General features: G+C 40.4%; 1 protein-coding gene across 2 annotated transcripts in view; it reads left to right on the top strand.

The window, feature by feature from the left end:
* PDE4B (phosphodiesterase 4B) overlaps positions 1–18,359 on the top strand; it is a 649,316-nt gene that overhangs the window by 108,139 nt on the left and 522,818 nt on the right. Inside the window, exon 2 of one of the 2 annotated variants that reach the window (XM_043876456.1) lies at positions 15,970–16,082. In XM_043876456.1, coding sequence (XP_043732391.1) covers positions 16,041–16,082 — 42 coding nt within the window. In that variant the 5' untranslated portion in view covers positions 15,970–16,040. Of the gene's footprint in view, positions 1–15,967; positions 16,083–18,359 lie in introns of those variants that run through there. The other variant, XM_043876457.1, reaches the window with a different exon arrangement.

The following is an 18,359-nucleotide window of genomic DNA, read 5'->3' as shown; positions in this document are numbered from 1 at the left end:
TTTACATTGATGATGAGTGTGTTTTTTGGGGACTTCCCTGGTGGCTCAGATGATAAAGAATCTGCCTGTAATACGGGAGGCCCAGGTTCAATGAAGAAGATCCACTGGAGAAGGAAATGGCAATCTGCTCCAGTGTTCTTACCTGGAGAATCCCATGGACAGATGAGCCTAGTGGCCTACAGTCCATGGGATTGCTACGAGTCCGACATGACGGAGTGACTAGTACTTTCACTTTTTTTCTTTTCATGTAAGCATTTGGGATCTTTGAGCCTAAAAAGAAGACTTTGACCAAAATCAGAATCTCCCACATGTCACACAAAACATGTATGAAAAGTATTATCTGTTCAGTCACTCAGTCATGTCCAACTCTTTGCGACCCCATGAATGCACGTTAGGCCTCCCTGTCCATCACCAACTCCTGGAGTCCACCCAAACCCATGTCCATCGAGTTGATGATGCCATCCAACCATCTCATCCTCTGTCGTTTGCTCCTCCTCCTGCCCTCAGTCTTTCCCAGCATCAGGGTCTTTTCCAATGAGTCAGCTCTTTGCATCAGGTGGCCAAAGTATTGGAGTTTCAGCTTCAACATCAGTCCTTCCAATAAACACCCAGGACTGATCTCCTTTAAGATGGACTGGTTGGATCTCCTTGCAGTCCAAGGGACTCTCAAGAGTCTTCTCCAACACCACAGTGCAAAAGTGTCAATTCTTTGGCGCTCAGCTTTCTTCACAGTCCAACTCTCACATCCATACTTGACCACTGGAAAAACCATAGCCTTGACTAGACAGACCTTTGTTGACAAAGTAGTGTCTCTGCTTTTTAATATGCTATCTAGGTTGGTCATAACTTTCCTTCCAAGAAGAAAGCGTCTTTTAATTTCATTGCTACAGTCACCATCTGCAGTGATTTTGGAGCCCAGAAAAATAAAGTTAGCCACTGTTTCCACTGTTTCCCCATCTATCTGCCATGAAGTGATGGAACCAGATGCCATGGTCTTAGTTTTCTGAATGTTGAGCTTTAAGCCAATTTTTTCATTATACTGATGGGCATGGCACTTGTGAACCAACATCAAGAGTCTTCTGTATTAACTTAAAATTATTTTTAGGTATTAAATCAAAGACCTAATTTAGAAGAAGAAAATACTTGTGAATCCTTGCTCAAGCACAAGAAAAAGCAGAGGCAAATTATTATGCCATTTTAGCTGTTCTAGATCTACAGCTGTTGTATAGGCTAAATTTTTAAATTTGATGTAAATTTGTATGTGATTACATAAAAGAGTAGCTTTTCATAAGCTCCATATGTTCTGCAAACAGCAAAATCTTATCTCTTTTTTGTTTCATTATTTAAAAAAATATGGTTCTTTTCTTGTCCTGAGATCCCACTTTAATGCCCCACTATCCTCTGTATTTTGGTCTTAAACCAACTTCATTTGCTGCTTGTTCTATAATAAATAATTGTTTGCTGCTTCCAAGAGGCAACAGAGGATAATGGTTAACTGTGTGAACTCTGCAGGCATAGTGCCTGGGTGTGGAATCTGTCTCTATCCTTTCCTAGATGAGTGAGCTTGGATGCGTCATTTAGTCTTTCTGTGCTTCAGAATTCTCACCTGTAAAATGGAGGCAAAAGTAACTGTGAGAATTACATGGTATGCTGTATTTAGATATCATAGAATGTGCCTTTGTGTGTGCTAAGTCACTTCTATCATGTCCAACTCTTTGTGACCCCATGGACTGTAGCCCACCAGGCTCCTCTGTCCATGGGATTCTCCAGGCAAGAATACTGGAGTGGGTTGCCATTTCCTCTTCCAGGGGATCTTCCCAACCCAGGGATCAAACTCACCTCTCTATGTCTCCTGCAGTGGCAGGCAGATACTTTACCCCTAGGACCACCTGGGAAGCCCATAGAATGTGCCTAACACAAAGCTAATGGTATCCCAGTGACAAGGGTAAGAATATATTTCCTGTCAATATTGGTTATTTGTAAGCTGGTGTGGTTTGCCAGGCATTCTGGTTCTGTCTCTTCCCCCGCTCCTATCTGCTGCCTTTGGATTATCACAGTTTTAGTGGATCCAGGGAGAGGCAGAGGGCATGCCTATTTTATCCACTCAAACGCTTTCCAGTAAATACTGATTGCTCTGCACAGGGAGTAAAGTGACTAGCAATATTCACAATGGGCTTCTGTGAGCTATGCTTTCTTACAAATAAATACGTAACTATAATTAATAATGTAAATAAGGAAAAAAAGTAATGATGTGATAAGACCTTGTGACATGTAGGGGAAGTCAGGAAAGGCTTTTCTGAAGAAATGATATGTAAGTCAAATGCTGAGGAATGAATTAGTCAGGCAAAATGGATGATTACAATCCTTGCCACGGCCTGGAAGGCATGTTGGTAAACCCTGCATGCACTTTGGCTGAAGCTAAATGAGTTAAAGGGGACAGTGGTGTGGGATAAGGTGGACGAGCCAGTAGCAGCCAACATAGGAAGCTGAGGCTGAAAAGGCAAACTGGGACCGGATCTGAAAGCACTGATGGGTCATACGAAAGGTTTTGGATTATCCCAAATGTTACAGGAAGCCATGAGGAGTGAAAAGCAGGGAAGTAATAGAAGGAATTTTGCATCTAAAATGAATGTATTCATTTTTCTTTTTGGCTGCAGCTCGGTCTTCCTTGCTGCGAGTGGGCTTTCTGTCCTCGCAGGGAGCAGGGGCTGCTCTGGCGTTGCAGTGAGTGCCGTGGCTCCTCTTGGGGGCACAGGCTCAGTGTGAGCGGACTTCAGTAGCTGCAGCACGCGGGCTGTGTTATTGCAGCTCTCAGCCTCTAGAGCACAGGCTTAGGAGTTCTGCTGTAGGGTCTTAGTTGCCCTGTGGCATGTGGGATCCTCCCAGAGCACGGATGGAACCTGTGTCCCCTGCATTGGGAGGTGGACTCCCAACCACTGGACTACCAGGGGCGTCTGGAATTTTGCATTTTTTAAAGATCATTCTGGAGAATGCAGAGAAGGGGCTTAGAAGACCTTCTTTCTTTGTTCCTTAGTTGCAGTGCCTGTAAAAGGACTGGAACCTCCTCTTTGAAGCTTTCCTTGATGACTTTTGCCCATAGAGGTGATCTTGACTCATTTATTCACCTAATGAACCCATTCTAATCTTGTCATAGCAGTCACCATACTGCACTGTGAGCCTGACCCATGCCAAGGATGACTCCGTATTATAGAGTGAATAACAACTGATTCATTTCTCTGAAGACTAGACAGTGGACATTTTAAGGTCAAGGATTATATCATTTATCTTGTATTACCCACAGCATCTAGTAAGTCTCTTGTCACACAGCAGGTTCTCAATGGTTTTTATTACTGCTCTTGGGAAACTGAAGGAAAAGAAGTGTCAATATTCATAATGGATGGAAATGGGAATTTTGGATCATAGATGCAATTTAATTTTTTATACCATCATTGAAATTTGATAACATTAATTGGGGTCCTAGAACAGCTGTGATAGGTTTATGGAACTTACTAAATAGCACTGAAGGTGGAATAAAAATATTTCAGTTTGAGCCTGAACAGGTACCCCGAAAACACTTAATTGAGGTAAACATTTTTCATCCACACTGGCCCTTTACAATTGTTTGTAGACTTTCAATGGTTCATTTTAGAGAGAGTAAAAATTCCTTCACCGTTTCTAAATCTTCCCTGATCACATCATCACTTTGGTACAATGATAATTCAGAGATGCAAACCCTCAGATGCCGAGAGAGCTTACAACATAAAATTGTTCATTATTTAAATATATGGCTTGAATTTGTCATTCGAATATAGGACTTCTTTGTTCCTTCCCTCTTATTGAAGATGGAGCCCCAAATGGATGAAAAACAAAGCAATTTATATACTGTCTTATGGCATTTTAAACCATAAAAATTTAATCAGTGTACTAGTTACTTTTTTCAGAATAGGAAAAATAACTCAGCCCTTTAAAAATTTCCCACTTAGACACTTTTTATTGGAGAGAAACTCACTAACAAATCCATTAAGACATATATGAGTAGAAACATGGGAATTGTTTGTTGCTTTCTTGTTCTATTATTGTCAGGAATTAACATTTATCCAAACAAATTGTATAATAAGAATTGTTTCTTTTTTTCTTGTCAGCGTCTGTATTGATTTCAAATTTGTGTTCTATTAGCAAGTTAGAAAGAACACATTATATAGTAGAAACTGGTTTTAAGTGGCTGTTTGGGAGAGATGTTTTACTCAGAGTAGAATTTAGCCTAGCTACTTTGTAATCTGATGACTATTAAAGGATTCCATTATCTCTCTGTTGCTTATAATTTTCTCAGATTTAGCTAATGATTTAAGTTCATATTAATTTTTAATACCTTTTCTATTTTATCTCAAAATCTTTGATGCTTATTGCCTAACTAAACAAATGGATTTTTCTCTCAGAAATGGCTACATCTGAATGTAGCTTATAGTTTTAAGAAGTTTTACACAGAATATCTTTTTGGATTACATGTATCTTTTTGATCAACATTTTTTGCTCTCCATTATTTGTATCCCATTACAACAGTTTTTGAGAGGAAGCACATTTGTCTCTTCCCAACAGTCAAATCCCAAACCATGCCTAATTGGGCACAACAGCCCTGAATTTCTGGAAGTCTGATGAGAATCAGTAGATACAAACTCTGTCTCCTTTGGCCTTCAATCTTTCCCAGCATCAGTCTTCCCCAGTGAGTCAGCTCTTTGCATCAGGTGGCCAATGTATTGGAGCTTCAGTATCAGTCCTTCCAATGAATATTCAGGATTGTACTTTGTGAATTAGTAAAATTTCCAAAGAATTAGAGGATTGACAAAGAAATTGACAACTTCTAACTCTCTCAATTAAGGTCATTAAGAAACAAAAGAAATGCTCGGGACTTCCCGGTGGTCCATAGGTTAAAATTTTGCATTCCAAAGCAGGGTACATGGGTTGGATTCCTGGTTGGGGAACTAAGATCCCACAGGCCAAGGGGCAACTAACCATGCACCAGGGAAGCTACTGACTGTTCCCACGCACCACACCTAGAGAGAAACCTGCTCCTCACAATGAAGATTCCTTAAGCTGCAACTAAGACCTGATGTAGCCAAAATAAACTTATATAAAAAAAGAAATGCTCATGTCCCATTACATTGTCATCTCAAAAATGGACATTTTTACATCTGAAAGAATGATGAGTAGGTCCTCTGTTGAAAAAGAAATGGGGACTGTAATCCCAAACAGAGGACCAAGAAACATCCAGATATCCCACATTCTCCAAGGAGAGCTGTGTATAAAAGTGCCCAGGCAACTCCTTCTGAGAGGGAACCAGGTGGGTCCTGACATCAGTCATCACTCCGGCAGCCTCCCAATCCTCATATAAACTGCCTCTGGGTGAGGGGAGGATGGAATGTGAAGGGGTGATGTAGAAGTGAATTATTGACCTACTGAAGAACCACTTCTAGAGATGTGGGATATTTTCAGTGAAAATGTTATAGCCACGCTTTCTGGGAAACAAACTCACTCAGAAGGACAATGCAGATAGTGGAGTGCAGTTTATTACACCGGCGGGCCCAAGGCAGAGTCTCCTCTTAGCCTAGGACCCCGACCAGCATTTGTGAAAATCTTTTATACCCCATGTGTACGTGTCCAAACCCACTACCCCAATTCCCTTGAGACTTACATAAACAAAGGAAGGGTAAATACAACTACAATAACCCCATCATTCACGTATTGTGTGTTCAAACAGTCAATAATCAATAAGCCCGCAGTTACATTCCAAATAGTTAATAACCGATAAGCCTGTGCTTACATTCTGATAGATAGTGTCCGGAGGCAGGGGTGATTAGTGTCTGTTTTCTCTTCTTCAAGATTCCCCTGCCCAGAGGGGGGTCTTATCCTTCCATTGTCATTCCCACAGGCGCTAAGCACAGAGTTCAGAGTCCACTGGAGAGGTGGCCGCACACGATCAGCACAGACAGGCCTGAGATGGAGTCCAGGCCCTATGAATTCCTTCTTCAAAAAGAAGGTCAGCTTCTGTAGCCCTTAGGAAAATAAAAGTGATTTAATACAGGAAACTGATTACATAAGTATGAATGATGCAAATGAAAGCAGACGAATGAGATATTCCAAAGATTAGTGAAGCAGCTACCATTCCAAGTGCAGAGGGAGAAAGGGATGGTGGTATTATGAAGGTTTAGTGGTGCAAAGGAGGGGTCACCACCGTAGGAGCTGTAATCACCAAGGGGTCACTCTGAAGCTAGTGAGCAGACATCTGATGGGTATTGTGTAGCTGCTTCGGGGTATGCCAGGATGGAGGGCCAGTGTTGCCTATGCTCCTGAAATAGGGAGAGTTCCTTCTCTCTAATTTTCTTCTTCCCCTTTCCTCTTCATAATTCCTGTTGTCAACATCTAAAGGAAGCCAGCCAGGGAGAGAATTTGTGAAATACAATTTGCGATGTCTCAGCCTGCACATCACATAGCAGAGCTTAGAATGGTTGGCTTGGGTCTGGAAGACATTGATAAACAACTGACACAGTATCTCATTTATGCAGAAGACTTCCTGAACCTTTTTTTTAATTAATGAATTTATTTATTTGGCTGTATTGGGTCTAAGTTGTGGCATGTGGGATCTTTCATTGTGGTACACTGACTCTCAAGTTGTACTTAGTTGTGGAATCTTGGTTCCCTGACCAGGGTTCAAACCAGCATTCCCTGCATTGGAAGGTGGATTCTCTTTTTTTTTTTCCCCCCGCAGTGTAGAAAGCCTTTTATCTACGGACAAACACACTATATATTTGATCCTTATGACATTGTCACCTCCATTTTGGAGATGAAGAGATTGAGATACATGAAGGTTTATAAATAGAATTCCATGCACATGCTCACAAACTTCACTCTCACATCGAGGCACAAGCTCTGGCCAAACTGTGATCAGACCCCCAATTGTTGTTTAGTCACTCAGTCGTGTCCGACACTTTGCAACCTGATGGAGTGCAGCACACCAGGCTTCCCTGTCCTTCACTAATTCCCAGAGTTTGCTCAAACTCATGTCCACTGAATCAGTGATGCCATCCAACCATCTCATCCTTTGTCATCCTCTTCTCCTCCTGCCTTCAATCTTTCCCAGCATGAGGGTCTTTTCTAAAGAGTTGGCTCTTCACTTCAGGGGGCCAAAGGACTGGAGCTTCAGCTTTAGCATCAGCCCTTCCAGTGAATATTCAGGACTGATTTCCTTTAGACTCTCAAGAGTCTTCTCCAGCACCACAGTTCGAAAGCATTAATGCTTTGGTGCTCAGCCTTCTTTCTGGTCCAAATCTCACATCCATACACAACTACTGGAAAAACCATAGCTTTGACTAGACAGGCCTTTGTTGACAAAGTAATGTCTCTGCTTTTTAGTACACTGTCTAGGTTGGTCACTGCTTTTCTTCCATGGAGCAAGTGACTTAATTTCATGGCTGCAGTCACCATCCGCAGTGATTTTGGAACCCAAGAAAATAAAGTCTGTCACTGTTTCCATTGTTTCCCCATTTATTTGCCATGAAGTGATGGGACCGAAAGCCATGATCTTAGCTTTTTGAAAGTTGAGTTTTAAGCCCGCTTTTTCACTCTCCTCTTTCACCTTATCAAGAGGCTCTCAAGTTCCTCTTCACTTTCTGCCCTGAGGGTGGTGCCATCTACATATCTGAGGTTACCGATCATTTCTCCTGGCAATCTTGCCCACACTGACCACCGGGAGGCAGTAGAGTGTCAGTGTGAGAGTCGCTGCCCCACCTCCTACCTACCAGTAGATTGGGATCTGGGTGTGGAGAGGGAAAAGCTAGCACTAAGAGACCAAGGGAGAGGGGCTGTGGCTGGGATTGCTCTTTCAGGATCTGCCAGAAACAGTCCAAACTGGAGCAGGCCCAAAGTGCTGCGTGCCAAGTCACTTCAGTCACGTCCGACTCTCTGCAACTCTGTGGAGCCCACCAGACTTCTCTGTCCATGGGATTCTCCAGGCAAGAACACTGGAATGGTTGCCATGTCCTCCTCCAGGGGATCTTTCTGACCCAGGGATCCACCCTGTATCTCTTATGTCTCCCACACTGGCAGGCAGGTTCTTTACCATTGGCCCAGGGTTACCACTAATTCCAAGAGTCAGGAGCTGAAAACATTGACTGTATACTCCAACTTTACATCACCAGCATATTTAATAACAAGCCACAGGAAGTGACGGGGCGGTGATGAGTCATTGCTGGGGCACCCAAGACCTTCAAATTTGGGACACTGGCCTACCGCCTTCAGCAGAGACAAGTCACTAGCCTGTCAGACCACAGCCACCCAGCACCAGAGATGGGACGAGGCCCAGCAGGCACAAGTCTGTCAGCGTTTGCGGCACTGAGCATCCTGAGGGTGTGGCCACTTCAGTGCCCAGGACGCACAACAGCTGCCAGGGGGCCCATTCCTTCCTGGGGGGCTGACCACCCAGGCCCACACCATGAGCACTTCAGGAGGTTGGATGGAGCAGCTCAGAGGCAGCAGCTGTGTGCAGGAATCCCAGGTTGAGGTCTCACCACAGTCCAGGTTTCTCCCAGGCTCTCATCTGTACTGTATATGGATCAAAGGTTCCTTGTGTGGCCGGTAGGACTGGAGGAAAGCGCTCTGGGAGACAGACCATGCCAGGTTTGGGAATCAACATCGCAGCAGGGCTCCCCGCTGCAGACGTCGGATGCTGGGGGGCCGCTCCCTCAAAGTCTGGCGTGGAGTCCACGGACTGCCGGGAGGCCGCGACCCCCGAACGCAGCCGGTCGCCTAGGAGTCATCGGCGTCATCGACGCTGGCGCCGCCGGGCTCGCCCTCCTGGGACGAGCGCAGCTCTCGGGCCAGCAGCGCCATTAAACCCTGGGCGCTGGAAGGTGGATTCTTAAACACTGGCCCCTTTCTGATCTGTTCTTTATGTCCCTTGAGCTAGGGAGGAGAATTGGAGAAAGATATCAGGGCAGAGAGAAGAGATAGGAGCAAAGCATCTTAACCTTCATTACTTGGGTTAACAAGAATGCTTGAACTAATTCTGGATAAATGCACTGTGGCTTGAGCCATCTCGGTTTTACTTCAATCACAAGAACAGACTTGCTCAAGGGGACCCTACCAACAAGAGTTTCAATGTGTACCAATGGGAATGGCAGCTGAGGAGATGAGAAAATTTATTTTTTTTTTCCCAGCGAAAGCTCCTACTTATCCCTAAGAAGAGAGCCACCATTTGGACACCTGCCTTAGAGAAGGCGTCAATATATAGTCTCTTTTTGTTAGAGAAGCAGTGACACTCAACAGAGGACTGCAATTAAATGCCCAGTTATATAACAGGGCTTTCTTTTTTAGTAACTCTTCCACTCTGCTGTAGTGTGGAAGCAGGTAGAACCTAAAGAAGAGAGGGGAGAGAAGGAATGAAAGAATAGACTATTCCCTCTTCCCAATCTAAGTCCTACACCCTGGCCACAGACCTTGAACACTGAACTGAGAAAAGGGAAGGAGATGTGTAAAGCCGTTAGTTGTAAGTTATGTATTCAGTTTGAACTGTTGTTAAGGAAGAGGATATGGATTTAACATTGCAGATGTTAAAAAAAAAAAAAGCAGTTATTGGAGAAAAATGAAAACATGTACAAAATGTTCAATAGATTAATTATACAAAAAACAAAATTAAACTCCTTTGAGTATCATCTCAGAATAAAGAGAAATCTTTAAACTGAAAAAGATAACTTGATTCAGAACTCAAAGTACTACACTATTTTTTTCGTTTCTTCAAGGTTTGGTCATTTCATCATGGTTTATATCCATAAAGTAGGATTTTAGAATGACTACCATTATTTATTGAAATTTCTATCAATCAAGAATTACTACTGGTAACTGAAACCTGCTGAAAGAGAAATTTACATGATAGCTATATCAGTCTGTGTCTTTCCCCTTGTTTTAGATTTTATATCTCTGTGGAAAAGAGGAAAATAACATAATTATATGATGAATGCTATAGTCTTAGAAAAATAACAGAATGTTGTGAAAGATTAATATGTTTATAAGCACCATTTAAGTGGTGAAAGATAAGACTACAGGAAAACTATTCATACATGCCAATATGGAATTTATTGTCATCATACTTGCTCATAACTTTAGGAATTCTTGGAAATACTTCATTTTAATGAAGCATATGGCATTTTATATTGAGAAGCAAATTTTGCTAACAGAAGAATAGTTTCAGATTAGGAGAACTTATACTTCTTCTCTATGTTTACATTTGCCTTAAATTTGAGGCCTTGTAAAACATCAGTATCTTTTTAAAATTACTCTTTTTTGTCCTAACATGATTAGGGAGCATGATTCCAGAAAACTGATCAACTTAACTTGTAGTCTAACATCAAAAAAAGAAATAAAAATCACTTTTCTACCTTGAAAAGGTGTGAATAATCAGTTGCATAGTGATTGGTGAAGAGGCTTGGCTTAGAAATAACGTCTTAGTCTGAAACAACAGAGCGTGTGACTCTGAGTTTTCATTACTGCTCTGAGCCTTTATTCCCTCACCTGTCACCATAGTTGTGCCCACCTCATTTGGCTGGCAGCGCTAATGAGACATAATTGGACTCATATATGTGTAGTGCTTAAATTGGCACAAGATGAGTTCTCTATCCATGTTAGTCCAAAGGATAGGCAACTGACACTCAGTTCAGTTCAGTTGCTCAGTCGTGTCTGACTCTGCAACCCTGTGGACTGCAGCACTCCAGGCTTCCCTGTCCATCACCAACTTCCGGAGCTTACTCAAACTCATATCCATTGAGCTGGTGACGCCATCCAACCATCTCATCCTGTGTCATCCCGTTCTCCTCCCACCTTCAATCTTTCCCAGCATCAGGGTCTTTTCTGATCAGTCAGTTCTTCGTATCAGGTGGCCAAAGTATTGGAGTTTCAGCTTCAGCATCAATCCTTCCAATGAACACCCAGGACTGATTTCCTTTAGGATGGACTTGTTGGATCTCCTTCCTGTCCAAAGGACTCTCAAGAATCTTCTCCAACACCACAGTTCAAAAGTATCAATTCTTCGGTTCTCAGCTTTTTTTATAGTCCAACTCTCACATCCATACATGACTCCTGGAAAAATCATAGCTTGGACTAGAAGGACCTTCGTTAGCAAAATAATGTCTCTGCTTTTGAATATGCTGCCTAGGTTGGTCATAACTTTCCTTCCAAGGAGTAAGTGTCTTTTTATTTCATGGCTTCAGTCACCAAATGCAGTGATTTTGGATCTGAAAAAACAAAGTCTGCCACCGTTTTCACTGTTTCCCCATCTATTTGCCATGAAGTGATGGAGCCAGATGCCATGATCTTAGTTTTCTGAATGTTGAGTTTTATTTATTTATTTATTTATTTTGATGAATGTTGAGTTTTAAACCAACTTTTTCACTCTCCTCTTTCACTTTCGTCAAGAGGCTCTTTAGTTCTTCTTCGCTTTCTGCAGTAAGTGTGATGTCATCTGCGTATCTGAGGTTATTGATATATCTCCGGGCAATCTTGAGTCCAGCTTGTGCTTCATCCAGCCCAGCATTTCTCATGATGTACTCTCCATTTAAGTTGAATAAACGGGGAGACAATATACACCCTTGACATACTCCTTTTCCTATTTGGAACCAGTCTGTTCCATGTCAGCTTCTAACTGTTGCTTCTTGATCTGCATACAGATTTCTCAGGAGGGAGGTCAGGTGGTCTGGTATTCCCATCTCTTGAAGAATTTTCCACGGTTTGTTGCAGTCAGCAATAACATGGCACATATCATCTCCATTTTTCTATTTTATAATGTATCAATAATATATAATGTAATGCTAAGTTATATTGTATACTATCAATATTATATGGGCTTCCTTGGTGGCTCAGACAGTAAAGAATCTGCCTGTAATGCAGGAGACCTGGGTTTGATCCCTGGGTTGGGAAGATCCCCTGGACAAAGGCATGCAACTTGCTCCAGTATTCTTGCCTGGAGAATCCCCATGGATAGAAGAGCCTGGCGGGCTACAGTCCATGGGGTCACAAAGAGTCAGACACGACTGAGCGACTAAGCACAGCACATTAATATGATATGGCAGTAGTATAATACAGTCACATAACAGTGTAGTATTAAACAACATTTCTCTGATTTCCCAAACAGAACCACCATTGCCACCCACGAGTGATGACATAGAACTATTTCTGCCTTACAACAGCAACTTGAAATCATGCCTGCTGACCTTCTTTTCGAAAAGCCGTCAAACCATTCTAAAATTCCCACTAGATTTACTTACTCATTCTCTGACAGTTGTTTACTGAGACCCTGCTTTGTGTCAGCTACTGCACTACACCCTGAGGGGGTATTTTTAAACTAGCCCTCTGGCTTTGTAAAGTTTTTGGACAAATCTGTTTTCAGTCAGGGTCTCCATAGGAAATAGATTGCACTCCCACAGGGAATGAAAGAAAATTTAATGAAGGTCATATTTACAATGGGGTATGACTTAGCAGCAGCAGGAAATGGCAACCCACTCCAGTATTCTTGCTTGGGAATCCCATGGACAGAGGAGCCTGGCAGGCTATGGTCCCTAGGGTTCCCAAGAGTCAGACACAACTGAAGCAACTTTGCACGTACGCACTATTTACAAAAGGTGTGGACAGGGTTGAGGATAACCCAAAGGTATAACTAAGCGCTATAAGAACAGCAACAGTGGAAAGCTGCCATCGGCTTTATGTTTGAAAGGTGGAGTGGGAGCAGTAGTTAATGGAAGTTAGGGAAACCTATCTCCTTAGAGATGGGTGATTGATTATAGGAGCTGTAATCTAGAGAAAGGGCTTTCATTATTGTTGCACCCTGGCCAGTAGAGAGGACCCTTTCTTTCCTCCTGCCTTCCCGCCGTACTTCTCAGGAGCCAGACGGCTAGAGAGCCCATGGACTCAATCTGTGAGGACCAGCCTCCTGTGACAACCAAGATGGAGAAGGTGTTGGGGTAGATCTCGAGGAGACAAATGTAAACTACTTAGAAAATAATATCTTCTTCCTTCCTTTATCTTGTTTTTTGTAACAGGTGCTGGGTTTTATTTCTGAATGTAAAAGTAATATATTTTATATGTAGAACATTTGGAAAACTGCCTTGTAACTTTTGTAACTGGAGATCTTCCTTTTTCCTAGCCAGGACATGCTCCCAATTGAAGGCGCATGAATCTGTCCAGTCAGCTTTCATACTCAGAGTGTTATAAAACATAAGTTTATTTTCATGGCTAAGACCTCACAAAAATACTCTTGCATGCCCCAAATCTACTGATGTTACTCTGGAACATGTTGTCTTTCTGCCTGTCATAAACTTCCTTAGCATGGCATCTTCTTGGCGTAGTCACAGTCTTGGTACATTAGATTCCTTCCCATATTTTTGCACACCATATTTTTTCCCACTATCTCTGCTAAACAAATTCTACTCATTATTTAAGGCTAAAAGAAAACCTCATTTATTTCCCAGAAACCCAAATATTTTAATATTTAATTATATTCTTTGATTCACCCATTTTACAAATATTTTTGAGAACCTATTAAGTGCATATTTAATATATGTAAGTCTTTCCTGCCAGACTAGACCTAAAATTCTTGAGAGCCATATTTGCATTGAGCTTCATTTAGATCCTCTCATAGCTTTGCTCACTTCTGAGAAAATATTGCTAAGGTCTTACCCTTCATTTCTGCTGGGGAAGCTTGATCACAGTTCCTTCCTGCTGAAGACCGCCTCAGAATTTCTGTTCCAGTTGTGCTGTTTTATCCTATTTTTAAGTGCATTTCCTGCCAAGCAAAATGGATCACTTTTTTGGCTTGGAAAAGAATATCAGAAAAATTTGGAAAACATGGAAAAGAAAGAAAAATTTCTATGCCTCTTATATAATGTTCACTGTTACAATGTTACACAGATTCTTTAATATTTTTCTATGCTTATATTTTTGAGAATTATAATCATTGGGTATGTCTAATTTTATATCCTATATATAAAACTTACGTCTTGAATCTTGCTTTTTCCTTTAATGTAGGGGTATAAACATTTTTTTTTTCAGGTTCTGCCTCAGAGAGGCACTCAAGATTGAATATAACAGAGATAAAATATATCTGTTATTTGTTGACTTTTGCTAGGTTTCAAGCAGCTTTTGAAAAGGGCTCTAAATGTCTGCTTAGTCCTCTTTGGTCAGTGTTAGAAAAGCTCAATAATTGTAATCATTCCTTGGTGTATGATGAGGAAATTCTTTTCCTTGTCATATTGAATTGAACACCTGAAAAGCCTGTGGGGTTCTCTCCCTAGAAGACTTACAAAAGTGAAGTTTCTCCCTCCCCCACTCTCTTATCTACTGTCAGTTTTGCTGCCAACTTCTGCATAATATAGTCAAATTATGTGTTAGAAATTCAACCCTGGTTTCCTGGGTGATGGTACAATGCCACTACTTAGTATTCCTAGTCACATAGCCACAATTCCATCACTCTGTTAATCTATATATATCTTCATGTTCGAGAAGCAGACTTTCCAAATCCAGCACGTATTAAGGGTTTTAAATGTACAAAGTAAGAAAACATAGGAGCTTCTGGATCTCAGCATTGATGAAGCCATTTTTTTATTACTAAAAATTATATTTATTTTTTAAACTTTTTTCTTACAGAAAATCTTAAACACACTAAAGTGGGAGGTTTTTGATATTAAGATTTGAGAATCCACTGTCTGGACCAATATTTTTGGATTCAATGATTTCTGCAGTGTATCTTTTCCAGTTCAGTTCTGCAAAGTCAAAACTCTTCATATTCTTTTTTAGACTATTGTATGTCTGAAATTTAAATTTTGGCTTGTTTTAATAGCCTGAGTTTTCATATTCATAAACCAGTGATTCTTTTTCCTCTGGAGTTTGCACAAGTAGGGTGCACCCTTAAATTTTGGAAATGTTATTGAGGTTCTTTGTTTCTGAAGTGAATTCTAGTGATCTACACAAAACAAATGTCATGAAGTGTCTGTTTCAGAATGGCCAAGTTTGTGTGATTTAAACCAGGAAATTCCAGCTCTTTCTACCTCTTGGTTGCTAAATTCTCTGTGATGAATACTTGCATATGTATATATAAGAAGTTTAAACTAACGGTAAAATTGAAATTAAGATTTTTTGGGTCATGCATATTTTTTGTATTGGTTTAGTTTTCCTTTTTATTGGCAGTAGTATCAATGGATCATGGAGAAGGAAATGGCAACCCACTCCAGTATTCCTGTCTGGAGAATCCCAGGGACTGAGAAGCCTGGTGGGCCACAGTCCATAGGGTCACAAAGAGTCAGACATGACTGAAGTGACTTAGCATGAATGCATGCATCAATGGATCATATACCTTAAATTCTAAATCTGCTATGTTTTAATTGTGTTGGTGGTTTAGTCACCAAGTCGTAACACTTATAATCTCATGGATAGTAGCCCGCCAGGCTCCTCTGTCCATGGGATTTTCCAGGTAAGAATACTGGAATGGGTTGCCATTTCTTTTCTAGTTTTAGATGTGTTAGCTTGGCCAAATCATTTTTCTGATCCTCTATTCTCTCATTATTAAAAAAAGATGAAAACAATTTCATAGATTGTTATGGGGATCAAATGAAATATTGCTTGGGAAGATACTTCGTAAGTATAAAGCCTTTCACTAATACCTAGTATTTCTATAGTCTTAAAGATCATTGATAATTTGGGAGCCTATTACCCTCTATTCTTTTTCTCTCCCCTTAGATAGCTTTGTCTTGGATTTTTGCACTTTGTGAACCTCTTTTCTCACAGCTTAGCTTTAGTTAGCTTGGTAAATTGTGATATGTTTACTTATCCACATGCATTGTATACCTTCAGATCTTAGTGTGGAGAATACCATGTATTTGTATTTAACTAAGGATACCAAGCTGTTCTTTTTTTGTGTGTCTCTTTTCCCTGTAGGTCTTAAAAATTGACAGCAAAGCTGCCCTGAATAACAGACATCCTGAGAGGGGCTGTTTTTCACCTTTATAATGAAGAAAAGCAGGAGTGTGATGACAGTCACGGCTGATGATGTAAGTTCCTAAAGTCACCGAATTGCCGATTCTATCCACTCTTTGTCTGCCTAATGAATAAGGCACTCCATAATTCTGTTCCAAGGGCAGGTAAGGTTGTTTAGAAGTACCACTCTGTCGCTAGGTATCTCTGTGATGCTGGACATTGCCAGCCCTTGGACCCAGAACTCTGCGAGGTAGACAGCAGGCATACCACCCTCGTTGCAGCTTGGAAATGGGCTCAGTTTGAGCTTTGTGGTTTTTATTTACAAAATGCCAGTCTGGAAAATTTTCTTTTCACCTTGCTTTTCACCATTTCTGGATGACTTTCTTGTACATTTTTATCCATGTATAGCTAATGCTTGAGTCACCTCTTGAGGTGTGGGGTCTTTGACAGCTGTTTGTATTAAGAAGAAATTTGTGAGGTACACATCTTCTAGGACTTAGCTGCTCAGTGTGGGCCTCAGACCAGCAGTGCTAGCATCACCTGTGGATTTATTAGAAATACAGAATCTCAGAGCCATACCTTAGACCTATAGATCAAACTTTGTATTAAAAATTTCCCAAGGAGACCAGATATGTACTTTAAGCCCTGCTCTGGGTCCTTTGAAGAAGTCTATAGACATTATTTTCAATAGCTATCATTGCAATGATTATCCTAATCCTCTCTGAGGTAATGGTTGACACAATCAAAAGACAGGGAAGTTTTCTCAGAAGAATGTGCAGGAAAGAAATGCATATTTGAAGAATACAAACCCCACCTAGAGTGGATTGTTTTTACCTAGATTTGCGCTGTCCAACATGGTAGCCACTAGCAGCATGTGACTCTTAAACACTAGTGTGAATGGAGAGGTGCTGTAAACATGAAATACATTTTGGATCTTGAATTCATAACAGTACAGATAGAAAAGAGTATAAAATATGTCAGTAATTTTTGATATAGATTACATGTTGAAATGTCAATATTTTGGACAATGTAGGCTAAGTAATATATACTATTAAAGGTAATTTCATATTTCTTTTTTTTAATGGGATTACTAGAATATTTAGAATTATACATTTAGCTCCCATTTGTGGCTTGTTCTTTATTTCTAGTAAACAGTAATAATCAAAAACTTTTCACCATGTACCTCAACTTTTCGAATATAGTACAGAAGATCATATCAAATGTTACACACAGCATCTCTTCCCTTACAATGAAAGCAACTTGGCAGATACTATGTTTTATATGCCACACTCTGAAGAAAGATTCACCCTTAAGTCAAGGATGTTTTATTATATTCTTAGTTATTTCAGCTCAGCAAACAGTTACTCAATGATTTAAATGTTCACTTGACATTATTTAGCACCTCTTATGCAACAAACATTGGTTAGTTCTAGGGATTAGAGTTCTTGTCCCTTTGAAGTTTATATTACAGAGGGGAGGGCATACATAAATCAATAAATTATAAAATAATTCCAGCTATAATAAGAGCTGCACAGAAAAATGAAGTCAATCAGGGGGGCAAAGAATAACTGGATGATGACTATAAGTGTTTATAGAAGGATGACATGAAGAGATGACGTATGGACAGTGAAGACATATGAGCATCAAAGGAGTGAACTCTGAGAAGATCTGGGGGAGGAGCATTTCTGGCAAAGGGAACAGTGTGATTTCCAGAAGTAACATTCAAATTAATGATTTTTCCCCCTGCAAATCTTTGATCTGATAAATGATATAGTCAACCAATATCATGCTGGTTAAAATAGGTAAAGAAATCCAAGATCACAAATTCAGTAGTTTAGGATTGACAGAATTAGATTTTGCCTTTGAGGGTGTTAGCAAATTGGGGACAGGAATTATAAGTATGGATTAAGAGCTTGAGGTAATTATATTGATAACGCATCATGGGTTAATGAAGTGTTTGTAAAACAATGTTAATGTTTCCAATATTTAACTTAATTTCTAAAAGGTTATTCCGTCATGTTCTTTTGTGGCAATGCATTTTCACATTAATTGAAGTCGTTAGAAAAAATTCTTAAAACTCAAAGAATGACTTCAAATCTCTATTTCAAGTATATTCACAAGTCAGTATGGGAGATATTTTGTGGTAGGTGGTGACTTTGTTACCTTTCAAATAACAAGTATCATATAAGTACCAATTTAGTTTATTCACTGCACTTATACCTGGTTGGTAATATTTACTTTCCTAAAAGAGGAAAAAATATACAATAACTTTATTATAAGACCATTGTGATTTGTGGTTTAACTAAGTGACATTCTCATTTTTGTTCTTTTGTATAGTATTTCTTGTATAG

This window comes from Cervus elaphus, chromosome 20 (assembly GCF_910594005.1).
Source record: "Cervus elaphus chromosome 20, mCerEla1.1, whole genome shotgun sequence".
NCBI lineage: Eukaryota > Metazoa > Chordata > Mammalia > Artiodactyla > Cervidae > Cervus > Cervus elaphus.
The sequence above is the reverse complement of the archived record's forward strand: the minus strand, read 5'-3'. Positions and strand labels throughout refer to the sequence as shown.